Source organism: Oncorhynchus keta, chromosome 34, assembly GCF_023373465.1.
Source record: "Oncorhynchus keta strain PuntledgeMale-10-30-2019 chromosome 34, Oket_V2, whole genome shotgun sequence".
Classification (NCBI taxonomy): Eukaryota; Metazoa; Chordata; class Actinopteri; order Salmoniformes; family Salmonidae; genus Oncorhynchus; species Oncorhynchus keta.
The window spans coordinates 15,824,430-15,851,439 of record NC_068454.1 but is presented as its reverse complement, the minus strand read 5'-3'; the positions used below and the strand labels follow the sequence as shown (position 1 = coordinate 15,851,439).

At 47.1% G+C, this 27,010-nt stretch overlaps 1 protein-coding gene across 3 annotated transcripts in view; it reads left to right on the top strand.

Annotated features, from left to right (window-relative positions):
• The window catches only part of LOC118366611 (BCL-6 corepressor-like), a 96,158-nt gene that overhangs the window by 3,907 nt on the left and 65,241 nt on the right, over positions 1 to 27,010 (top strand). For all 3 annotated transcript variants that reach the window (XM_052493278.1, XM_052493276.1, XM_052493277.1), the window contains exon 2: positions 17,838 to 17,913. In XM_052493278.1, coding sequence (XP_052349238.1) covers positions 17,911 to 17,913 — 3 coding nt within the window. In that variant the 5' untranslated portion in view covers positions 17,838 to 17,910. The remainder of the gene's footprint in view (positions 1 to 17,837; positions 17,914 to 27,010) is intronic.

Below are 27,010 nucleotides of genomic sequence, written 5' to 3'. Positions count from 1 at the left end.
AGGCGTGGAGATGATAACCGGAGGTGTACAGGGAGGCGTGGAGATGATAACCAGAGGTGTACAGGGAGGAGTGGAGATGATAACCGGAGGTGTACAGGGAGGCGTGGAGATGATAACCGGAGGTGTGCAGGGAGGCGTGGAGATGATAACCGGAGGTGTGCAGGGAGGCGTGGAGATGATAACCGGAGGTGTGCAGGGAGGCGTGGAGATGATAACCGGAGGTGTGCAGGGAGGAGTGGAGATGATAACCGGAGGTGTACAGGGAGGCGTGGAGATGATAACCGGAGGTGTACACAGAGGCGTGGAGATGATAACCGGAGGTGTACAGGGAGGCGTGGAGATGATAACCGGAGGTGTACAGGGAGGCGTGGAGATGATAACCGGAGGTGTACACGGAGGCGTGGAGATGATAACCGGAGGCGTGGAGATGATAACCAGAGGTGTACAGGGAGGCGTGGAGATGATAACCGGAGGTGTACAGGGAGGCGTGGAGATGATAACCGGAGGCGTGGAGATGATAACCGGAGGTGTACAGGGAGGCGTGGAGATGATAACCAGAGGTGTACACGGAGGCGTGGAGATGATAACCAGAGGTGTACACGGAGGCGTGGAGATGATAACCAGAGGTGTACACGGAGGCGTGGAGATGATAACCAGAGGTGTACACGGAGGCGTGGAGATGATAACCGGAGGTGTACAGGGAGGCGTGGAGATGATAACCGGAGGTGTACAGGGAGGCGTGGAGATGATAACCCGCGGTGTACAGGGAGGCGTGGAGATGATAACCGGAGGTGTACAGGGAGGAGTGGAGATGATAACCGGAGGTGTACAGGGAGGAGTGGAGATGATAACCGGAGGTGTACAGGGAGGAGTGGAGATGATAACCGGAGGTGTACAGGGAGGCGTGGAGATGATAACCGGCGGTGTACAGGGAGGCGTGGAGATGATAACCGGAGGTGTACAGGGACAACCTCATTGCTTTTCCAAACCCATGTTGGGTCGTTTTGTAATCGTCTGAAATCAATGGATCTGCGAGGGGGAATCCATGCGCTGATATGTCAATATAATCCTATATGACCATGCACTTAACCACGTCTGTCACCTGACTTTGGTTCGATATGGTACTTTGATGAAATGGAGAGTCAACCTTCTGTATTTTAAATGAGGATGTGAGAAATCATGTCAGTAGGCATAAAAATAACCGCCATATATTTTATTTCATGGTATATCGTGATGCAGATATAAAAAACAATATAGAGATATATATTAACATGCTGCAGTTATGGCGAAGTGTGACGTTTTATTTTGAGCTTGTGTTGGTACATCCACTGTCATTATGTTGTCCTGCGGTTGATTGTAACCCAGAGTATATTAGGCAATGCTTTCTGGTTACAGCGTTGCTGAGACTAATCTTCAGTCCGCCCGTTTTAGGCTGTCACACTTGTTGTTTGTGGTGTCGATTTACTGAATAAAACAACAATCCCAAAGTCACCGCTGCGCTCTTGGCTGTTCATGCGATGTGTGAGAACAGAAGTGAACGCACAGCGGAGAGGCGGGGGGATCGTGTTTCAGCGCGCTGCACGGCTCCCGGAGGAGACGTCATGGTTTGATTGAAGCTGTGCCTCCGCATGGGCCTCCCGGGACCTTGCTCTGAAACGGGAGATACCTTTTTTCCTCTCTGATTCACAGAGCTTTTAGTTCCGCGGAGGCCCCAAGCGCACGGATCACTTCCCTACAGAAAGACTTGCCACTGTATAGCACCCACAGCGCCGGGGAGAGAGACTTGGAAAAACTCATACTGGAATGAGAGACCGACTGTTTGGCACAAGGCCTACATTTATTTTTTAAATGTGTGACATTATTTTGTTCTTATTTCAATTAATGGGGAGTACAGGTCAGAATTAAGTGTGTCAACCATCCCGGGTGTGTCCTTGGTCCGTTATTGAGTGTGTTTATATTTTCGTTCTAATGTTGCTTTTGTGCAAGGTGGATTATTTATTTTATTTTCATGATCTCACCGAAATAGAATATTGGGAGAGGATGTTGATTATGACACCTTGTCACCACCTCGCACTCCCTCTCACCTCAGCCCGTTTTGATGCAAGGCAGTTCCATCACATTTGCAGCCAATAATTTAAAGCCAAAGAAATTCGATTCAGATGATATTATATTCCCAAATAAAATCTATATTAAGATCGAGGCATGCCTTTCTCAAACCTCACATGTATACTATGATGTAAGTAAGCATTTCACTGTTGGTCTACATTTGTTCTTTACGAAGCATGTGACGAATACAATTTATATTTTGATTTGATTCAAAGAAAGGATTTGAGATCAGGTGGGAGGTGACACATATGCTCATCCTTGTTACTACAATCCTGCCTCTCTGGGGACATAAGGCCTATTTAGTCCTAATTTGGACAGGGATGAATGGTCTGGTTCAGCGAACGTCGCCTGTTCTCCAGTGACAGCACGGACAACACAATGTCGCGGTTGTTGGCGGTCATGCTGACGGGAAGACTGTCCTGCACCGACTTGCATGCGCCTGTGTGGAGGGAGGGCGCGAGGCCCTGTGATGATGTATATCAAGTGTTACGCTAATTTTATGTTGCTGTGGCAGTACTGTTGATATTTAAACTAGGTAACTTCCTACACGCAATCGCTGTACAGGGCAGACTATGTAAAAAGCACAACCTGGTTCACGTGATCTCCTCACCGGGCAGACCAAAGGGCGCGATAGGGGATGGCGAACTTGATGACGTAGGAATGATTTAAGGGGTGTTCAAACCAAAGACAGAAACAAATGCAGCGCCTTCAGAAACTATTCGCATCCTTTGACTTTTCCACATTTGTTTGCAGACTGAATTTAAAATGGATTAAATTAAGATTTGTTGTCACTGGCCTACACACAATATCCCATAATGTAATACTGGGATTATGTTTTTCATTTTTTTAAATACAAAAATTAAAAATTTAAATCTGAAAAGTCTTAAGTCTAAGTCTACAACCCTAATCAACTTTATGATGAGCCTAAATACATTCAGGAGTAAAACTGTGCTTAATAAGATGCATGGACTCACTCTGTGTGCAATAATAGTGTTTAACATGATTTTTAAATGACAACCTCATCTCTGTACCCCACACATACAATTATCTATAAGGTCCCTCAGTCGAGCAGTGAATTTCTCACACATATTTGACCACAAAGACCAGGGAGGTTTCCCAATGCCTCACAAAGAAGGGCACCTATTGGTAGATGGGATATATACACACACACACACACACACACACACACATCTTTATAGATCTGACATTGAATATCACTTTGAGAATGGTGAAGTTATTCATTTAAAAGGAACACTCTGCACACTGCTGCTCACACTCCCAGGTGATTTTATGCATTACATTTTGGATGGTTTATCAATACACCCTCACTAAAAATATACTGGTGTCCTTCCTAACTCGGTTGCCGGAGAGGAAGAAAACTGCTCAGGGATTTCACCATGAGGCCAATGTTGACTTTATTAATGACTGTGATGGGAGAACTGAAGATGGATCAACAACATTGTAGTTACTCTACAATAATAGCCTAATTGACAGTGAAAAGGAAACCTGTACAGAGTAAAAAACATTGTCAAAGAAATTAACTTAATGTCCTGAATACATGAGACAAATCAAACACAACACATCATTGAGTCCCACTCTTCATATTTTCAAGCATGGTGGTGGCTGCATCATGTTATGGGTATGTTTGTCATCGGTTATGTTTCAGATATTTTTGTGCCCAATAGAAATTAATGATAAATAATATTTAGTCTCTTTTATTGTAATTAAGAATATAATATATTTCCAAACACTTCTATGTGGATGCTACCATGATTACGGATAATCCTGAATGAATCGTGAATAATGATGAGACACACAAATATCATACTCCCTTAAAAAAGCATTTTTTGTGTGTGTGTGTGGGGGGTTGTTATGATATTTGTGCATCTGTAACTTTGTCACTCATTATTATTCACTCTTCATTCAGAGCTATCCATAATCATGGTAGCATCCACATGTATGTAGAAGTGTTTAGAAACATTATATTATTATTTACAATAAGTGACTCAAATAAGACAATACATTGTTTACTATTAATTTCAATTGGGCACAAAATAATCTAAAACACACCCAAAACAGAGCAAATGTATTCAACAAATGTGCAGAGGCATACGCTTGATGTAGTCATTGCATAGCATGAATATGGGACCAAATACTTAACTTTTTTACTACTTTGAACTTAAAATGTGACATTTGTATTAGTGTATAAAGTTAAGTTTAGGCATTAACTCCGAATGGTTAAGGTAAGGGATAATATTTGGGATAGGCTTACTTTTTAACATTTTTATTATTTTTATTAACTACTTTCTATCGCTAGATTCGAACATGCAACCTGTTGAACCAGAGGCAGATGCCGGTTTCCACCTCCTCTCCCCACGTCCTCAGAAGTCGAATACTGACTTGTCACGGGTGACCTTGCTAAACATTGATGTTATGTAGATTGAACCAGTAGCGTGTTCCACCTAGCTACCTTGCCACCACATTCAGCAGCGTCTTTTGCGCATCACATAACGTGCACATTATTAAGTGTAAAAGCCTCTTCTGTTCACATCGTTTAACTCGTTTTGGTATGGTGCTTTTATGGCTATGTGGGTGCCATCTATTATGTTAATATTTGGGAACCCGTGTATGGCACCATGACAAAGAAACCACTCTTTAATAAACAACTTTGCGCGATGGTGTATGCCAATTGCATGTGTTACTGTTCGTTTTGCCGACCATTGCACCCAAAACATTGGCTAATTGAGGGCTGTGAGACGCGAATCTGCAAACTCCCGGTGAAAGGTGCCCGTTGCCAAAAACCCTAGGGTGGAAAGCACTTAGATGTGGACCGGAATGGCATGTTTGCCTTTTTAAAGTAGGTCTTAAATCATTGCAAAGATCCTATACGATTGGTTTTGGTAAACGATATCTGATGAGTAAATCTGTACTTTCTGTAAAAAAAAGGTCAGAGCAATATTTCCCATTATTGCAGTATTTTAACAACGGCTTCACTTTCACACTTGCCTCTAATTTGACAAGTTACTGTACTTTTATAAGGATTATCTAACACATGAACTGATGTGTTTATATCATTTGATCTACCGCCAAGATAAGTTTCATGAATTTACAATGAAATAGAACAATTATTTTATTAGGCAACTCTTAACAATTTCAAAGTTTAAACATATTTCCCCATTTTATACTTGAAAGCAGTTCCCTTATTCCACCACTTTGGCACTGTGTGTACGCTTGGTCGTTGTATTTAAATGTACGCACACTCTCATGCAAACATTCATATGGTTAAAACTTACATTTTGCGTGGAAATGACCCCACGCATGACTTATGCACAGATTTGTGCCAACGCATGATTGATAAATGAGGCCCGAGGTGTGCAAAGCTCTTTGACTTACCCAGAAATACTCACAGCAGTAATCGCTGCCAAATGTGATGACATGACTCACGGAGTTGAATAATTATCTAACCAAGATATATTAGTATTTTATATATATATATTTATTTTGTATTCACTAATAATTCCACTTTGACATTAGAGTATTTTGTGTAGATATTTTGAATTCAGGCTGTAACATAACACCACGTGGACTACATCAAGGGGTGTGAATACTTACTGAAGGCACTGTATATATATCATACCACCACCCGAAAGGTAACTTGGCGACTGGGAGGGTAAAGGGGCAGGTGCTCGGGCACAGGTACACTCACATATGTGCACCTGCCTTAGTGTGTGTATGTGTGCACTATAGCCGAGCTCTCTCTCTCTCGTCCGTTCCCTCCTCAGCTTTCGCACTCCCTCTGCCACGGGACCTTGTGGACACAATATTCCAATTGTAGGATTATGTATTTAATTGGTCATAGCGTGTGTTCGCTATATGGAAATCATAGATTGATATGTAGCCGACCCCTGCTGATAATTTGTTGACAACAGATAGATTGTGCTAAATTGTTGAGATTAGCAAGTAAATCAATTAGGACTTGGTGTTGAATTTTCTCCGATGAGTTTCTTTCCATGGTCACATTGTGTGTTACGGAATAAGATGCTGTGTATCGACTACGGGATCGCTGAAATCGTGTGGGGTGGGAAACGAAAACCCTCTGCGCGGTTATTTAGCCCCCTAGCTGCCCCTGGGGGCTCTGCCGCCTGTCTGTCGTGCCGCGCTGGTATTCCGTGCGGAGAAGTGTTGGAGGCCTGCCCACTTCTCTCTCGGTGTGTATGAGGAGCTGTCTTGGAGTTTCCCTGCCCCCGTCTCTCTGACCAGCCCAGTCTCACATCCAATTCACGCATCAGCGACACACACACACACGCTGCAAGGCAAACACACGCAGACACGCGCACACATCTTTCGGCAGCTGCGTGTGTGCTGTTACGCATGATGAGGAGTGAAGGGTTGTCTGTTACATTTAGGTTTCTTATCTCAATTACTCTCGTAATGAATGTTAATTAATGCCAAATAAATAAAATAAATCTGATGTATCAAAAGACACAACTACTATTGATACACCTGTAATTATTGTATTACCTCAAACAAGACTCATTATGGACCCCCCTGGTATTATGGGCAGACATCGTTTTAAAGTGGTGAATAGATTGTATTTAGCCTAATCCAGACGCGATTTTAAAACTCCTTCTAATATTTGTTTTCGTTGTTTTAGAGTATTCTTTTCGTTTTGGTAACACACAGCGGGCCCTGCGTAGTGGTGTGTGCATAATAAACCGTGTTTTCCCCCGCCCTCGTCGCTGCGGAGAGAATCCTGCGTCACACTATTTTTTTTAGAGCAGGAGCTCGAGCCTCGGCGCTCCAGGGAGAGCTGGCCGAGCGCCAGGGACAAAGAGCGCGAGGGCGCCAACACTCCGCTCTGCACCCCTCCCTCCCCTTACTCGTCCCTGTTCGCTCGAGCCTGCAGGTTGATATAGAGATAAGGGCTTGCACAGCAGCAGGCCAGGCACGGGGAAATGTAGCCCATATCACTTCTCTGTAACACACACTCACACACACACCTACATTCTTCTCTCCCAAGGGATAACAAATTAAAGGAGGGCAACCTGGGAAGTCGGTTGAGCGTTGGCTGTGAGGAAATTATCAGTGGCGCTGGTGTTTGTTCCTCCCCATATGGCATGTCAGATGGAGGTCAAGTCGCGATAGTAACAGGAAACGAGATCGACTGGAACTGAGGTCTCTTAATCTCTCTCCGACTCACTCGCTCTCTCTCTTTCTCTACGCAAGCTCCCTCCCCCACAACACAATAATGACTGGACTACAGGTTACTAGGCTTGCTAAAAACACCCGGTGGTTTTCGGTTTAATGGTGCGAATCGGGCTCCAGCCCGGCCGCTCCCTCGCTCTCCCCGCCCGCCTGCCCCCTGACCACTGTTTGTAATCAATGGCTGTCGGGAGTTATTTGTTGCACAAACTATTCTTAGCACCAGGGATGGGCATCGACATGCTCTGGCTTTTCCTTCCGTTACACACACACACACACACACACACACACACACACACACACACACACACACACACACACACACACACACACACACACACACACACACACACACACACACACACACACACACACACACACACACATTCCGGCTTCGGACATGTGCATATGCATATATGCATTAGCATATACATTAAAAGTGCCAATTCAAAGTACATTCTAACTTTTCTATTTTTCAAGTTATTACATAAAACCAATCATGGAGGAGACCGTTATATGGAGGACCCTGCGAGTCAGCCTGTTCCCTATAATGTACAGAAATATGTTGAAATGTATACTTAACAAAAATATATCAATGCATAATGTAAAGTGTTGGTCTCATGTTTCATGAGCTGAAATAAAAGATCCCAGGCATATGCACAGAAAGCTTATTTCTCTCAAATTAGGTGCACATGTTTTTTTTTTTTACATCCCTGTTAGTGAGCATTTCTCCTTTGCCAAGATAATCCATCCACTTGACAGGTGTGACATATCAAGAAGCCGATTAAACAGCGTGATCATTACACAGGTGCACTTTGTGCTGGGGACAATAAAAGGTCCCTCTAAAATGTGCCGTTTTGTCACACAACACAATGCCACAGATTTTGAGGGAGCGTGTAATTGGCATGCTGACTGCAGGCATGTCCACCAGAGCTATTGGCTCTGCCATAAGCTACATCCAATGTTGTTTTAGAGAATTTAGCCGTACATCCAGCTGGCCTCACAACTGCAAACCACGTTTAACCATGACCAACCCAGGACCTCCACATCCAGCTTCTTCACCTGCGGGATTGTTTGAGACCAGCCACCCGGACAGCTAAGGAAACTGAAACTGAGTATTTCTGTCTGTAATAAAACCCTTTTGTAGGTGAAAACTAATTCTGATTGGCTGGGCCTGGCTCTCCAGTGGGTGGGACTATGCCCTCCCAGACCCACCCATGGTTACGGCTCTGCCCAGTCATTTGAAATCGATAGATTACGGCCTAATTCATTTCTTTAATTTGACTGATTTCCTTATATGAACTGGAACTCAGTAAAATCGTTGAAATTGTTGCATTTATGTTTTTCTCAGTGTATGTAACGTCAAATGAAACAATCATTTGTGCTCATGACTACTGGTTTCAATTAAAATTTCAGCCAATGTATAAGCAAACACTTTATGAATTTGTTGCAAATCAGCTTGCAATGTTGCTAGCCAACACGCCTGTTAATGTTAGCCCTACCAGCCTGTTAACATTATGTTAGCGCTGCATGAGTCAACCAGTTGCTATCAACACCTAGTAAACCACCGTTTTGGAAATGCATAACACCATCGAACTAGCTATCAAATAACTGCAGATACCGGTAACATTAGCATAGCTAGCAATCCACCACGGTTGACATATCTAAGTAGTAAGCCAGAGAACAATATTAACTAGTCGACCATGGGCAGGAACCCACAGAAAGCCAGCAGATATAAAGTAGAGAGAGCGAAGACCTACTGATTGCCGGCTGTGTTAGCTACCAAGGAAGAGCCAAGGAGCTAGGCGCTTCAGAGGGAGAGGCAGTTTCAACGGTCAAGGGAGAGTCAGCTATTCCAATAGCAATATAGTGCGGTAAATCCAAAGTAGATAGAGTCCAGGGGCAATAATCCAGAGGCAGCATTGGGCACAGGAGACGAGGGTAACAGCCAACAAGAAGATGGCGATCGGAGGAAGGCTCCAGGTAGATGGAAATGATCACAAAATCAGTCAGTCAGCTACTGTAGTGTGCTAGTAGGTTGAAAAACTCTAGTAGCCTACTTCACAGAGATTATGGTCCCCCACGTGTGGGGAATCTGATTGGTTGTTTACATCACACCTCCTCATGATTGGTGGATTGTAGCTCTCCACTGCCAACACTTGGTCTGCATGGCTAGTGGCTAATGTTAGCCAGGTCGAGCTAGCTAACGCAGAGTAGATTTTCCATATAATGTTGAGAAATAGTGAATTTTGGGTAGTTTAGTAGATATCTGGAAATAAGTTAATAAATATGTAAAAAAACACAAATATAACTGTTTGTAGTTGTAGGTAACCAGATGGTGACTACAACTACATTAGTAAGTCTTTGACCACACTCTGTTACATTGGGGAGTAGAAGCTCATGCTTTATACCCTTCTTAATGTTTTGGTAAAGCGCAAAGATTGATAAGCTTTCAAATTACTACTCAATGTGTGTGTGTGTTTTCATTGTTGAGGATTTTGTGCCCATGGATATAGTCTAGGATATTGAACATTACACAGTGCATTGGCTACTCGGGCTGAACCAATTTGCCCTCATTGATCCACGCATGTGAACGTAGCCTCGTGTTGCAGATCACTTGAGCAATCCAAACCTGTAACCACACACAGCAGGTGCTCTCTGCTGTTTTATATAGGCTTTTAATGGGGTTTATTGCTTAACATGGCAAGTTTAGGCTTACATTGATGGACCAACAGAGGCTGTCATGACACCGTTTTGAATGCCTTGCAGAGTGTGGGTCGGATGGAGGTGTTTTTTTAAGACCGACTGTCCCATGAGGGGATCACATGCTCTCCGCTACACCAATGTTCCCCCATGGATGAGTCGTGAGAGGGCCCAAATGTGTGGGTTGGTCATGGAGACGTCAGTTTGCCTTTCCATCCTTCCTCCTCTATTATTTCGACCTCTCCATGCTCCTAAGTCGACATACAGCCTGGCTCCACTCATTTTCTATGTCTTCTTCATACTGCTGCATTCAGTCACCCTGACACGGTTTCCTGTGAGTTTGTGGAAAATGTTTTGTGCGAGAGAAGGTATGGCGGGATGGGAAAGACTGAATGATCCCGGCTGTTCGGGCAGCAGATGTTCTCGGGCGAATTGAGAGACCGGGGATTTCCAAACATCACAATCATTTGGATAGCCATTCTCGCTTTGCCCTCATGTGGATTCTAGCAAGTAGTGCTAGGTGTCAACAGCCAATCCAGTGTTTGGTATGTTGTTAGGATTCCTATTAGCTGTTAGCAGCATCTACTCTTCCTGGGGTCCACACAAAACATGAGACATTACATAATACAGAAGATTAATAGACAAAAACAGCTCAAGGCCAGAACTACATTTTAAAAATGCCACACGAAGACATATCAATACTTATTCACAAACTATCTAGATCAAAGAGTTTGCAGGTTTTCTGTTCATTTTAGCAATATGAGATGGAAGGAAGTCCCATTCAATAATGGCTCTATATAATACTGTACGCTTTCTTGAATTTGGTCTGGATTTGGGGACTGTGAATAGAACCCTGGCGGGGTAAGTGTGTGTGTCAGAGCTGTGCAAGTAGACTATGCAAAAATTTGGGATTTTCAACATTTTGTTTCTTATAAAAAGAAGTGATGCAGTCAGTCTCTCCTCAACTCTTAAGCCAAGAGAGACTGGTATGCATAGTATTTATATCAGCCCTCTGTTTACAATGAAGAGCAAGACATGCTGGTCTTTCCTTGCAGCACTCAAACACACGACCGGACAATAATCAAGATGAGACAACTAGAGCCTGCAGGACTTGCTTTTTGGAGTGTGGTGTCAAACAGACCTCTCCCCATCATGACAACCATTGAATCTATACGTTTTGACCATGACAGTTGACAATCTAAGGTAACACCAAATAATTTAGTCTCAACTTGTTCAACAGTTTTTCTTACTGGCTACCCATCCCAAAACAGACTGCAACTCTTTAAGGGTGACTTCATTAGCTGTGGTTGCTGATGTGTATATGGTTGAATCATCAGCATGCATGGACACACATTGTTTAATGCCAGTGGCGTGTCATTGGTAAAATTAGAAAAGAGTAGCGGGCCTAGAGAGCTGCACTGTGGTACACCACACTTTACATGTTTGACATTTAGAGAAGCTTCCATTAAAGAAAGCCCTTTGTTCTATTAGATAGCTCTGAATCCACAATATGGCAGATGTTGAAAAACCATAACACACGTTTTTTCAACAATATGTTATGTTCAATAATATCAAAGGCTGTACTGAAATCTAACAGTACAGCTCTCACAATCTTCTTATTATCAATAACCTGTTGTGTCAGTGCAGTACATGTTGAGTGCTCTACTCTATAAGCATGCTGAAAGTCTATTGTTAATTTGGTTACAGAAAAATAGCATTGTATTTGGTCAAATACAATTTTCCAACAGTTTGATAAGAGCTGATAGGTCTGCTGATACAACTAGGAAAGGCCGCTTTGCCACTCTTGGGTAGCGGAATAACTTTGGCTTCATAGTAACAAAATACAAGCCACTTCCTGGTTTGATTTTCCTCAGGTTTTCGCCTGCAATATCAGTTCTGTTATACTCACAGACAATATGTTGACAGTTTTGTAAACTTTAGAGTGTTTTCTATCCTAATCTGACAATTATATGCATATTCTAGTTTCTGGGCCTGAGAAATAGGCAGTTTCAAATGAGTACGTTTTTCATCCAAAAAAATCAAAATACTGCCCCCTACACTTAACAAGTTAACCTTATTTCTAAGGCTACATATATTAATATGGGCTATTTTCAGCCCTTTCCTGGGTAGCTTATCAGAGATGGACATAATATGAAAAAGAACAAACAAAGCAAGATAAAAAAAATGTACATTCAGCAGTCCATTAATCAATTAGTGTGTGTGTGTGCTGCAGGGTTGAAGCTAAGCCTATGGGTTTGTAGTTATCTCATCCCTTCCAGGATTCTGGGAGGAAGGGCAGACAATGAGCCTGTCATTGCGGATGTAAGCAATGTCCTCACAAGCTCTGGCAGCTTTCATGGCTGTGATAAGTTCTTTCCTTTTCTGACGCACAGCTTCAGGATAGTCCGTGGCTCTTTCCAGAACAGCTACCTTGTATTTATTTGAACCTCAGGAACTTGATCACAATCATCCTGGACCTGTCACCTGGGCTGGTAATGGGTTTACCAGTCCTGTAGATGCGATCCAACTCAATATTCCTGTGGTCCATGTTCAATTTCTCGTAGATCATTTCCCTCACCTTATCCTCAGACTCCGTCCAAGTTTCGTGGAGATTCTACAATTCGATCCACAACCATGTTGTTCCACCTTTGATTGTCCCTCGATAATCTGATTTCTCTGTCATTATCATGGATTTACACACAGAACTGATGTTCTCTCTCTCTCAATGACTTACAGATTGCTCTCATCTTGCCGTTCTCCTGTTTCAACTCATCGTGCCGACCCTGGGAGAACTGCAAACTGTTCTTCAGGCCCTGGACCTCTCTGGTCAGGTCGTCCATTCTTTTATTAGTTGACTCCACCAGTATTTGAAAATACACTTGAAGCTATTTTCTTGTTGTAGGGGCTGGAAGCTAGTGAGCTTTGATTGGTCAATATCGTTGCAAAATCAGAGTATTTGCATAAAGTTCAGCATTTCCCAACTTTTGTCCCACCCTGTTTATGCTCCCTCGCCCATGCACGCATCGCCCAATGCTTTTGTCCCGCCCTGTTTAAGCTCCCTCGCCCATGCACGCATCGCCCAATGCTTTTGTCCCGCCCTGTTTAAGCTCCCTCGCCCATGCACGCATCGCCCAATGCTTTTGTCCCGCCCTGTTTAAGCTCCCTCGCCCATGCACGCATCGCCCAATGCTTTTATCCCGCCCTGTTTAAGCTCCCTCGACCATGCACGCATCGCCCAATGCTTTTGTCCCGCCCTGTTTAAGCTCCCTCGCCCATGCATGCATCGCCCAATGCTTTTGTCCCGCCCTGTTTAAGCTCCCTCGCCCATGCACGCATCGCCCAATGCTTTTGTCCCGCCTTGTTTAAGCTCCCTCGCCCATGCACGCATCACCCAATGCTTTTGTCCCGCCCTGTTTACGCTCCCTCGCCCATACACGCATCGCCCAATGCTTTTGTCCCGCCCTGTTTAAGCTCCCTCGCCCATGCACGCATCGCCCAATGCTTTTGTCCCGCCCTGTTTAAGCTCCCTCGCCCATGCACGCATCGCCCAATGCTTTTGTCCCGCCCTGTTTAAGCTCCCTCGCCCATGCACGCATCGCCCAATGCTTTTGTCCCGCCCTGTTTAAGCTCCTCGCCCATGCACGCATCGCCCAATGCTTTTGTCCCGCCCTGTTTACACTCCTCGCCCATGCACGCATCGCCCAATGCTTTTGTCCCGCCCTGTTTACACTCCCTCGCCCATGCACGCATCGCCCAATGCTTTTGTCCCGCCCTGTTTACACTCCTCGCCCATTCGCCCAATGCTTTTGTCCCGCCCTGTTTACACTCCCTCGCCCATGCACGCACGCCCAATGCTTTTGTCCCGCCCTGTTTACACTCCTCGCCCATGCACGCACGCCCAATGCTTTTGTCCCGCCCTGTTTACACTCCCTCGCCCATGCACGCATCGCCCAATGCTTTTGTCCCGCCCTGTTTACACTCCCTCGCCCATGCACGCATCGCCCAATGCTTTTGTCCCGCCCTGTTTACACTCCTCGCCCATGCACGCATCGCCCAATGCTTTTGTCCCGCCCTGTTTACACTCCTCGCCCATGCACGCATCGCCCAATGCTTTTGTCCCGCCCTGTTTACACTCCTCGCCCATGCACGCATCGCCCAATGCTTTTGTCCCGCCCTGTTTACACTCCTCGCCCATGCACGCATCGCCCAATGCTTTTGTCCCGCCCTGTTTAAGCTCCCTCGCCCATGCACGCATCGCCCAATGCTTTTGTCCCGCCCTGTTTACACTCCTCGCCCATGCACGCATCGCCCAATGCTTTTGTCCCGCCCCTGTTTACACTCCCTCGCCCATGCACGCATCGCCCAATGCTTTTGTCCCGCCCTGTTTAAACTCCCTCGCCCATGCACGCATCGCCCAATGCTTTTGTCCCGCCCTGTTTACACTCCCTCGCCCATGCACGCATCGCCCAATGCTTTTGTCCCGCCCTGTTTACACTCCCTCGCCCATGCACGCATCGCCCAATGCTTTTGTCCCGCCCTGTTTACACTCCCTCGCCCATGCACGCATCGCCCAATGCTTTTGTCCCGCCCTGTTTACACTCCCTCGCCCATGCACGCATCGCCCAATGCTTTTGTCCCGCCCTGTTTACACTCCCTCGCCCATGCACGCATCGCCCAATGGTCCCTCCTCCCTCTTCACTTCCCTCCATTGAAAATGAATGGTGCTCTGTTTCATCGCTCCCGACATGTTATCTGGAAATGTAAGGGTTATGTCTCACACGGATGTTGTTCGGGCAGACCAGACAGACCAGGCAGACCAGGCAGACCAGACCAGACAGACCAGGCAGACCAGGCAGACCAGACCAGGCAGACCAGACCAGGCAGACCAGACAGACCAGGCAGACCAGACCAGGCAGACCAGACCAGGCAGACCAGACAGGCAGACCAGACCAGGCAGACCAGGCAGACCAGACCAGACAGACCAGGCAGACCAGACCAGGCAGACCAGGCAGACCAGACAGACCAGGCAGACCAGACCAGACAGAGCAGACCAGGCAGACCAGACAGGCAGACCAGACCAGACAGACCAGGCAGACCAGACCAGGCAGACCAGACCAGACAGACCAGACCAGGCAGACCAGACCAGGCAGACCAGACCAGGCAGACCAGACCAGACAGATCAGACCAGGCAGACCAGACCAGGCAGACCAGACCAGGCAGACCAGACCAGGCAGACCAGACCAGGCAGACCAGACCAAGCAGACCAGACCAGACCAGGCAGACCAGACCAGGCAGACCAGACCAGGCAGACCAGACCAGGCAGACCAGACCAGGCAGACCAGACCAAGCAGACCAGACAGACCAGGCAGACCAGACCAGGCAGACCAGACCAGGCAGACCAGACCAGGCAGACCAGACCAGGCAGACCAGGCAGACCAGACCAGGCAGACCAGGCAGACCAGGCAGACCAGACCAGGCAGACCAGACCAGGCAGACCAGACCAGGCAGACCAGACCAGGCAGACCAGACCAGGCAGACCAGACAGGCAGACCGAACGGGCAGACATGCAGGCAGACCAGGCATGCAGGCAGAACAGGCATGCAGGCAGACCAGACCAGGCAGGCAGACCAGACCAGGCAGACCAGGCAGACCAGACCAGGCAGACCAGACCAGATGGGTAGACCAGGCAGGGCAGAAAGGCAGACAGGCAGGCTGACCAGACTGACCAGACAGGCTGACCAGACTGACCAGACAGGCTGACCAGACTGACCAGACAGGCTGACCAGACTGACCAGACAGGCAGACCAAACCGACCAGACAGGCAGACCAGACCAGAAAGGCAGACCAGACTGACCAGGCAGGCAGACCAGACCGACCAGGCAGGGCAGAAAGGCAGACCAGACCGACCAGGCAGGCAGACCAGACCGACCAGGCAGGCAGACCAGACTGACCCGACTGACCAGGCAGCGCAGGCAGACAGGCAGACCCGACTGACCAGGCAGCGCAGGCAGACAGGCAGCGCAGGCAGACAGGCAGCGCAGGCAGACAGGCAGCGCAGGCAGACAGGCATCGCAGGCAGACAGGCATCGCAGGCAGACAGGCAGCGCAGGCAGACAGGCAGCGCAGACAGACAGGCAGCGCAGACCAGGCCAGGCAGGCAGACCAGACTGACCAGGCAGGGCAGAAAGGCAGACCAGACCGACCAGGCAGGCAGACCAGACTGACCAGGCAGGCAGACCAGACTGACCAGGCAGGCAGACCAGACTGACCATGCAGCGCAGACCCGACTGACCATGCAGCGCAGACCCGACTGACCATGCAGCGCAGACCCGACTGACCATGCAGCGCAGACCCGACTGACAAGGCAGCGCAGTCAGACAGGCAGACCAGACAGACAGGCAGACCAGAGAGACAGGCAGACCAGACAGACAGGCAGACCAGACAGGCAGGCAGACCAGACAGACAGACCAGACAGGCAGGCAGACCAGACCAGACAGGCAGGACTGTGTTGTGCCTGAGCCTCCAGGCAAGGGGAAGGGAGGAACAGCAAGGGAGAAGGAGATTAATGAGCTCGAGGTCACTGCAATAAAAGTGGTATGCCTGTGGCCCGGAGCTCGAGGTCACTGTAATAAAAGCGGCATGCCTGTGGCCCGGAGCTCGAGGTCACTGTAATAAAAGCGGTATGCCTGTGGCCCGGAGCTCGAGGTCACTGTAATAAAAGCGGTATGCCTGTGGCCCGGAGCTCGAGGTCACTGTAATAAAAGCGGCATTCCTGTGGCCCGGAGCTCGAGGTCACTGTAATAAAAGCGGCATTCCTGTGGCCCGGAGCTCGAGGTCACTGTAATAAAAGCGGCATGCCTGTGGCCCGGAGCTCGAGGTCACTGTAATAAAAGCGGCATGCCTGTGGCCCGGAGCTCGAGGTCACTGTAATAAAAGCGGTATGCCTGTGGCCCGGAGCTCGAGGTCACTGTAATAAAAGCGGTATGCCTGTGGCCCGGAACTCGAGGTCACTGTAATAAAAGCGGCATTCCTGTGGCCCGGAGCTCGAGGTCACTGTAATAAAAGCGGCATGCCTGTGGCCCGGAGCTCGAGGTCACTGTAATAAAAGCGGCATTCCTGTGGCCCGGAGCTCGAGGTCACTGTAATAAAAGTGGTATGCCTGTGGCCCGGAGCTCGAGGTCACTGTAATAAAAGCGGCATGCCTGTGGCCCGGAGCTCGAGGTCACTGTAATAAAAGCGGCATGCCTGTGGCCCGGAGCTCGAGGTCACTGTCTCTCACTACCAACAATTTCACCATCCTCACTTAATGGTGATAACGCAGGTTATGCGTTTGTATGTTTGGTGTTTGAGCAATAAATAGCCTATTCAAAGTGACCTTAAGTTTGTTTTGGAAGGCAATTGAATATTAGCCAGCCGGCAGAATGGCGGGAGGGAAGGGCAAGGAGGGCGTATGAGTGAAAACGAGTATGTGGAGATCGTGATTGTGGGGCCCCAGCCATTCAATGTAAATTGGCTACTCCCTTGGGTGGGTGGGGAATGCGAGAGGGCTATAGATTGGGGGACTACTTTGGGTGGAGGGGGAGTGTGTGTGTTGCAATAGCAGAGGAATCACACCCTCTCCCCACCTTTCTGCCTTTCGTCTCCCTTCTCGCTCTTTCTCAGTGTGACGTGTTGTTGGTGCTTTTGAAAACTCAAGCCGTTAATCCAGTCATTAACTAGAGCACTGCACACCACTGCCACCACAACCAGGCAAACACCCCTATTATGACATCTCAGTGTATATGTATGTGTGCAAATGATTCTGACCATGTGTTTTCTCTCTCCAGGAGATGACCTGTTAGTGATGCGGGGACCCAGAGAAATCTGGATTTAAGTGAAGGGAACCACATCACACAAAGCATGGTACGTCATCATCTATATCATGTATATTACAGTTTTATAACACTGTTTTTAACCAAATTAAAGGCCGCCACAGTCAATGTGTTTTCCTGTGTTTTGTATCTGTAAATTGCACAGCAGCTGATGAAACTATCACTGTTGGTTACATCTAAGATGGCGTAGCAGTGAAGATGTTTGTTTTGTCCTCTCATGTACTTTTGTATTTTTTGTATATATATATTTCAAGTTTTATTCGATTATACCGTCCGGTAACCTGCCTCACCCAATGTGATACGGAATCGCTATTATTTTCAATTTTAGAACATATTAAAGAATTTCCAGAAGCTAACCAGCTAATTAGCTACAAGCTATTTAGTCATTGTTAGCCACTGCTAGCGGCTTTTACCTTCTGCACAGATACCAGCCCTGTTTTTAGCCTGGATAATTCTCGCCTGTCTACCAATATCGCTTGTCTACCAATATCGGACTGTCTCTCCACAACCATGCCGGATTCCTGCCGTAATCCCTGGACCATTACTTCTGATCTTCATAGCTAGCTTGCAGCTAGCTTTCACTCACCGTGGCACCTAGTACCGAAGCTATTCCCTGAGGCCCACCTCCCGGCCTACTCAGCTGTTCACCCGAACTCCACTCATACACGGCTAGAGCCCAAAACTCCACCGGATCCTTGCTGTAAACTCTGAACCTTGGCACCAGATCACCGCTGCTACCCATTGGATATAGTGGCTAACGCCACTGCCACGAAGCTAGCACCAGTTAGCCGTGAACCAGGCACATCTCCCGGCTAGCAAACTAAATTCCACAATACCTCTTTCGCCGTCTGGCTTGGATTCTCTGTCGACACGGCGCCCCGCCGCACCACCACGACTGGTCTGCCGATGAATACTCCATCCGCCGTGCCTTCATCCGGCCTCCGTCGGAGCAGACGCTACTAACTTTAAATGCCGTGTCGCTAGCGTAGTGGGGCTCCCCTGTGTCATCTACTGCTGCCCCCTGGACACTATGATCACTTGGCTACATAGCTGATGCCTGCTGGACTGTCCATTAATCACGGTACTCCATTCTGTTTATTTATTTTTTATCTGTCGGCCCCAGCCGCGAACTCAGGCTCTGCGTGTAGTTAATCCCACCCTCTCTGCCAAGTCATTGCCATTTTACCTGCTGTTGTTGTGTTAGCTGATGTTGTCTCACCTGTTGTTTTAGCTAGCTCTCCCAATCAACACCTGTGATTACTTTATGCCTCGCTGTATGTCTCTCTCAAATGTCAATATGCCTTGTATACTGTTGTTCCGGTTAGTTAGCATTCTTTTAGTTTACAATGGACCCCCTAGTTCCACTATTCATTCATACCTCTGATACCTCTTTTGTCCCATCTCCCATGCGGTGACCTCACCCATTACAACCAGTAGTCCAGAGATACAACCTCTTATCATCACCCGGTGCCTGGGCTTACCTCCTCTGTACCCACACCCCGCCATACCCCTGTCTGAATATATTCAACCTCACCCAGAAATCTGCTCCTTTTATTCTTTGTCCCCAACGCTCGAGACAACCAGTTTTGATAGCCTTTAGCCGCACCCTCATTCTACTCCTCCTCTGTTCTGCGGGTGATGTGGAGGTAAACCCAGGCCCTGCATGTCCCCAGGCACCCTCATTTGTTGACTTCTGTGATCGAAAAGCCTTGGTTTCATGCATGTCAACATCAGAAGCCTCCTCCCTAAGTTTGTTTTACTCACTGCTTTAGCACACACTGCCAACCCTGATGTCCTTGCTGTGTCTGAATCCTGGCTTAGGAAGGCCACCAAAAATTTCCATACCCAACTATAACATTTTCCGTCAAGATAGAACTGCCAAAGGGGGAGGAGTTGCAGTCTACTGCAGTCTACTGCAGAGAGAGCCTGCAAAGTAATGTCATACTTAATGTCATACTTGTCATACCCAAACAGTTCGAACTTCTAATTTTTTAAATGAATCTCTCCAGGAATAAGTCTCTCACTGTTGCCGCCTGCTACCGACCCCCCTCAGCTCCCAGCTGTGCCCTGGACACCATTTGTGAATTGATCGCCCCCCAACTAGCTTCAGAGTTTGTTCTGTTGAGTGACCTAAACTGGGATATGCTTAACACCCCGGCAGTCCTACAATCTAAGCTATATGCCCCCAATCTCACACAAATCATCAAGGAACCCACCAGGTACAACCCTAAATCTGTAAGCAAGGGCACCCTCATAGATGTTATCCTGACCAACTGGCCCTCCAAATACACCTCCGCTGTCTTCAATCAGGATCTCAGCGATCACTGCCTCATTGCCTGTATCCGCTATGGGTCCGCAGTCAAACGACCACCCCTCATCACTGTCAAAAGCTCCCTAAAACACTTCTGCGAGCAGGCCTTTCTAATCGACTTGGCCCGGGTATCCTGGAAGGATATTGACCTCAACCCGTTAGTTGAGACTGCCTGGTCATTCTTTAAAAGTAACTTCCTCACCATCTTAGATAAGCATGTTCCGTTTAAAAAATGCAGAACTAAGAACAGATACAGCCCCTGGTTCACTGCAGACCTGACTGCCCTCGACCAGCACAAAAACATTCTGTGGCGGACTGCAATAGCATCGAATAGTCCCCACGATATGCAACTGTTCAGGGAAGTCAGGAACCAACACACATCAGTCAGCAGTCAGTCAGCAAAGCAAAGGCCAGCTTTTTCAAGCAGAAATTTGCATCCTGTAGCTCTACCTCCCAAAAAGTTCTGGGACACTGTAAAGCTCATGGAGAACAAGAGCACCTCCTCCCAGCTGCCCACTGCACTGAGGCTAGGTAACACGGTCACCACCAATAAATCTATGATAATCGTAAACTTCAACAAGCATTTCTCAACGGCTGGCCATGCCTTCCTCCTGGCTACTCCAACCTTGGCCAACAGCACGTCGCCAGACCCACTGGCTCCAGCTCATCTACAAGTCCATGCTAGGTAAAGCTCCGCCTTATCTCAGTTCACTGGTCACGATGGCAACACCCACCTGTAGCACTCACTCCAGCAGGTGTATCTCACTGATCATCCCTAAAGCCATTACCTCATTCGTCCGCCTTTCCTTCCAGTTCATTGCTGCCTGTGACTGGAACGAATTGCAAAAATTGTTGAAGTTGGAGACTCCCTCACCAACTTTAAACATCTGCTATCTGAGCAGCTAACCGATCGCTGCAACTGTACATAGTCGAAGCAGTCTACAGTAGCCTCGACAGCATTCTGTAGGGTAGCACCACGGTGTAGCCGAAGCAGTCTACAGTAGCCTCGACAGCATTCTGTAGGGTAGCACCACGGTGTAGCCGAAGCAGTCTACAGTAGCCTCGACAGCATTCTGTAGGGTAGCACCACGGTGTAGCCGAAGCAGTCTACAGTAGCCTCGACAGCATTCTGTAGGGTAGCACCACGGTGTAGCCGAAGCAGTCTACAGTAGCCTCGACAGCATTCTGTAGGGTAGCACCACGGTGTAGCCGAAGCAGTCTACAGTAGCCTCGACAGCATTCTGTAGGGTAGCACCACGGTGTAGCCGAAGCAGTCTACAGTAGCCTCGACAGCATTCTGTAGGGTAGCACCACGGTGTAGCGAAAGCAGTCTACAGTAGCCTCGACAGCATTCTGTAGGGTAGCACCACACGGTCTACAGTAGCCTCGACAGCATTCAGGGTCGGTGTGGCGAAGCAGTAGCCTCGACAGCATTCTGTAGGGTAGCACCACGGTGTAGCCGAAGCAGTCTACAGTAGCCTCGACAGCATTCTGTAGGGTAGCACCACGGTGTGGCCGAAGCAGTCTACAGTAGCCTCGACAGCATTCTGTAGGGTAGCACCACGGTGTGGCCGAAGCAGTCTACAGTAGCCTCGACAGCATTCTGTAGGGTAGCACCACGGTGTGGCCGAAGCAGTCTACAGTAGCCTCGACAGCATTCTGTAGGGTGGCACCACGGTGTGGCCGAAGCAGTCTACAGTAGCCTCGACAGCATTCTGTAGGGTAGCACCACGGTGTGGCCGAAGCAGTCTACAGTAGCCTCGACAGCATTCTGTAGGGTAGCACCACGGTGTGGCGAAGCAGTCTACAGTAGCCTCGACAGCATTCTGTAGCCTCGACAGCATTCTGCATTCTGGGTAGCACCACGGTGTAGCCGAAGCAGTCTACAGTAGCCTCGACAGCATTCTGTAGGGTGGCACCACGGTGTAGCCGAAGCAGTCTACAGTAGCCTCGACAGCATTCTGTAGGGTAGCACCACGGTGTGGCCGAAGCAGTCTACAGTAGCCTCGACAGCATTCTGTAGGGTAGCACCACGGTGTGGCCGAAGCAGTCTACAGTAGCCTCGACAGCATTCTGTAGGGTAGCACCACGGTGTAGCCGAAGCAGTCTACAGTAGCCTCGACAGCATTCTGTAGGGTAGCACCACGGTGTAGCCGAAGCAGTCTACAGTAGCCTCGACAGCATTCTGTAGGGTAGCACCACGGTGTGGCCGAAGCAGTCTACAGTAGCCTCGACAGCATTCTGTAGGGTAGCACCACGGTGTGGCCGAAGCAGTCTACAGTAGCCTCGACAGCATTCTGTAGGGTAGCACCACGGTGTAGCCGAAGCAGTCTACAGTAGCCTCGACAGCATTCTGTAGGGTAGCACCACGGTGTGGCGGAAGCAGTCTACAGTAGCCTCGACAGCATTCTGTAGGGTAGCACCACGGTGTGGCCGAAGCAGTCTACAGTAGCCTCGACAGCATTCTGTAGGGTAGCACCACGGTGTAGCGGAAGCAGTCTACAGTAGCCTCGACAGCATTCTGTAGGGTAGCACCACGGTGTGGCCGAAGCAGTCTACAGTAGCCTCGACAGCATTCTGTAGGGTAGCACCACGGTGTAGTCGAAGCAGTCTACAGTAGCCTCGACAGCATTCTGTAGGGTAGCACCACGGTGTGGCGAAGCAGTCTACAGTAGCCTCGACAGCATTCTGTAGGGTAGCACCACGGTGTGGCGAAGCAGTCTACAGTAGCCTCGACAGCATTCTGTAGGGTAGCACCACGGTGTGGTGAAGCAGTCTACAGTAGCCCGACAGCATTCTGTAGGGTCGGTGTACAGTAGCCTCGACAGCATTCTGTAGGGTGGCACCACGGTGTGGCCGAAGCAGTCTACAGTAGCCTCGACAGCATTCTGTAGGGTGGCACCACGGTGTGGCCGAAGCAGTCTACAGTAGCCTCGACAGCATTCTGTAGGGTGGCACCACGGTGTGGCCGAAGCAGTCTACAGTAGCCTCGACAGCATTCTGTAGGGTGGCACCACGGTGTGGCCGAAGCAGTCTACAGTAGCCTCGACAGCATTCTGTAGGGTGGCACCACGGTGTGGCTAAAGGTGTGGACAGCGAAGCAGTCTACAGTAGCCTCGACAGCATTCTGTAGGGTGGCACCACGGTGTGGCCGAAGCAGTCTACAGTAGCCTCGACAGCATTCTGTAGGGTGGCACCACGGTGTGGCCGAAGCAGTCTACAGTAGCCTCGACAGCATTCTGTAGGGTAGCACCACGGTGTGGCCGAAGCAGTCTACAGTAGCCTCGACAGCATTCTGTAGGGTGGCACCATGGTGTAGCCGAAGCAGTCTACAGTAGCCTCGAACAAGTTCTCATTTACAAATGCAAGCATTCTGTATATATATATATAGCATGTACAAATGAGGTAGGATAGGAGAGGTAAGGCAATAAATAGGCCGTTGGGGCAAAGTAATTACAATATAGCAATTAAACACTGGAATGGTAGATGTGCAGAAGATGAATGTGCAAGTAGAGCTACTGGGGTGCAAAGGAGCAAAATAAATACAGTATGGGGATGCGGTAGATAGATGGGCTGTTTACAGATGGGCTATGTACAGGTGCAGTGATCTGTGAGCTGCTCTGACAGCTGGTGCTTAAAGCTAGTGATGGAGATATGAGTCTGCAGCTTCAGTGATTTATTTTTAGGTTGGAGAACATCTACTTACACAGTAATTATGACAACTTCCGGAGGATGTACTCCAACCTATCAGAGCTCTTGCAGCATGAACTGACATGTTGTCCACCCAATCAAAGGATCAGAGAATGAATCTAGTACTGAAAGCATGAGCTGCAGCTAGTTAGCACTGCAGTGCATAAGTAGTGATAAGTTGAATCAAAAAGAGACAATAATTGAACAGTTTTGAATACATTTATTTAAACATGGAGATTCGAGAGAGCTATATTTCGTTGTCTTTTTTAACTTTCACTTACACTACATTACCAAAAGACACCTGCTCGTCGAACAGCTCATTCCAGAATCATGGGCGTTAATATGGAGTTGCTGCTATAAAAGCCTCTACTCTTCTGGGAAGGCTTTCCACTAGATGTTGGAACATTGCTGCGGGGACTTGCTTCCATTCAGCCACAAAATTAGTGAGGTCGGCAGTGATGTTGGGCAATTAGGCCAGGCTCGCTGTTGGCGTTCCTATTCATGCCAAAGGTGTTTGATGGGTTGAGGTCAGGTTTTTGTGCAGACCATTCAAATTCTTCCACACCGATTTCGATAAACCATTTCAGTATGGACCTTGCTTTGTGCATGGGGGCATTGTCATGCTTAAACAGGAAAGCGGCTTCCCCAAACTGTTGCCACAAAGTTGGAAGCACAGAATCGTCTCGAATGTATTCTGAAGATTTTCCTTTACTGGAACTTTGGGGCCTAGCCCGAACAATGGAAAACAGACCCAGGCCATTAGTCCTCTCCCAAACTTTACAGTTGGCACTAGAGGTTGACCAATTAATCGGCATGGCCGATTTAATTAGGGCCGATTTTTCAAGTTTTCATAACAATCGGTAATCAGCATTTTTGGATGCAGATTATGGCTGATTACATTGCAATCTACGAGCAAACTGCAGGCAGGCTGACCACCTGTTACGCGCGTGCAGCAAAGAGCCAAGGTAAGTTGGTAGCTGGCATTAAACTTATTTTACAAAAAAACAATCAATCTTCATAATCCCTAGTCAACTACACATGGTTGATATTACTAGGTCCTGCGTTGCATATAATCACTGCGGTGGCTGTTAATTTATAATCGAATCGCAGCCTACTTCAACTTCGCCAACTGTTGATGATTTAACAAAAGTGCATTGCCAAAAAGCACCATCTTTGCACAAATGTACCTAGGCATTGATGTTTATGCTTTTCTTAAAATCAATACACAGAAGTATATATTTTTAAACCTGCATATTTAGCTAAAGGAAATCCAGGTTAGCAGGCAATATTAACCAGGCGAAATTGTGTCAGGGTATATGCAACAGTTTGGGCTGCCTGGCTCGTTGCGAACTAATTTGCCAGAATTTTACATAATTATGACATAACATTGAAGATTGTGCAATGTAACAGCAATATTTAGACTTTGGGATGCCACACATTGATAAAATACGGAACGGTTTAGTATTTCACCGTAAGAATTAACTTTTTGTTTTTGAAATTATAGTTTCCGGATTTGACCATATTAATGACCTAAGGCTTGTATTTGTTTATTATAATTAAGTTTATGATTTGATATTTGATAGAGCAGTCTGACTGAGCGGTGGTAGGCAGCAGCAGGCTTGTAAGCATTCATTCAAACTTTACTGCGTGTGCCAGCAGCTCTTAGCAATGCTTGATGCACAGCGCTGTTTATGACTTCAAGCCTATCAACTCCTGAGATTAGGCTGGCAATACTAAAGTGCCTATTAGAACATCCAATTGTCAAAGGTATATGAAATACAAATGGTATAGAGAAATAGTCGACACGTCAAAAATCCTATAATAACTACAACCTAAAACTTCTTAACTGGGAATATTGACGAACTGGGAATATTGAACAACTTCATATGTTCTGAGCAAGGAATTTAAACTTGAGCTTTTTTACATGGCACATATTGCACTTTTACTTTCTTCTCCAATGCTGTTTTTTTGCATTATTTAAACCAAATTGAGAGTTTCATTATTTATTTGAGACTAAATAGATTTAATTTATGTATTATATTAAGTTAAAATAAGTGTTTATTGTTCATTCAGTATTGTTGTAATTGAAAATATTTTTTTAAATATAACAATTACAACAATACTGAATGAACAATAAACACATATATATATATATTTAATCGGTATCTGCTTTTTTTGGTCCTCCAATAATCGATACTGGTGTTGAAAAATCATAGTCAGTCGACCTCTAGTTGGCATTATGCATTCGTGCAGGTAGTGTTATCCTGGCATCCACCAAACCCAGATTCCTCTGTTGGACTGCCAGATGGTGAAGCGTGACTCATCACTCCAGAGAATTCGTTTCCACTGCTCCATAGCCCAATGGCGGCAAGCTTTACACCACTCCAGCCGACACTGCTCGGCCATGGAAACCAATTTCATGATGCTCCCGACCAAGTTATTTGGCTGACGTTGCTTCCAGAAGCAGTTTGGAACTCGGTAGGGAGTTGCAACCATGAACAGATGGTTTTTATATGCTACAAGGTTTCTCCACTCGGAGGTCCTGTTCTGTGAGCTTGTGTGTCCTACCACTTCGTGGCTGAGCCGTTGTTAATCATAGACGTTTCCACTTCACAATAACAGCACTAGCTCTAGCAGGGCAGATATTTGACAAACTGACTTGTTGGAAGTGAGGCATCCTATGACTGTGCCACGTTGAAAGTCACTGAGTTCTTCAGTAAGGCCATTCTACTGCTAATGTTTGTCTATGGAGATTGCATAGTTGTGTGCTCGATTTTATATACCTGTCATCAATGGGTGTGGCAGAAATATTCAAATCCACTAATTTGAAAGGGCGTCCACATACTTTTGTATACAGTGGGGCAAAAAAGTATTTAGTCAGCCACCAATTGTGCAAGTTCTCCCACTTAAAAAGATTAGGCCTGTAATTTTCATCATAGGTACACTACAACTATAACAGACAAAATGAGAAGAAAACAAATCCAGAAAATCACATTGTAGGATTTTTAATGAATTTATTTGCAAATTATGGTGGAAAATAAGTATTTGGTCACCTACAAACAAGTAAGATTTCTGGCACTCACAGACCTGTAACTTCTTCTTTAAGAGGCTCCTCTGTCCTCCACTC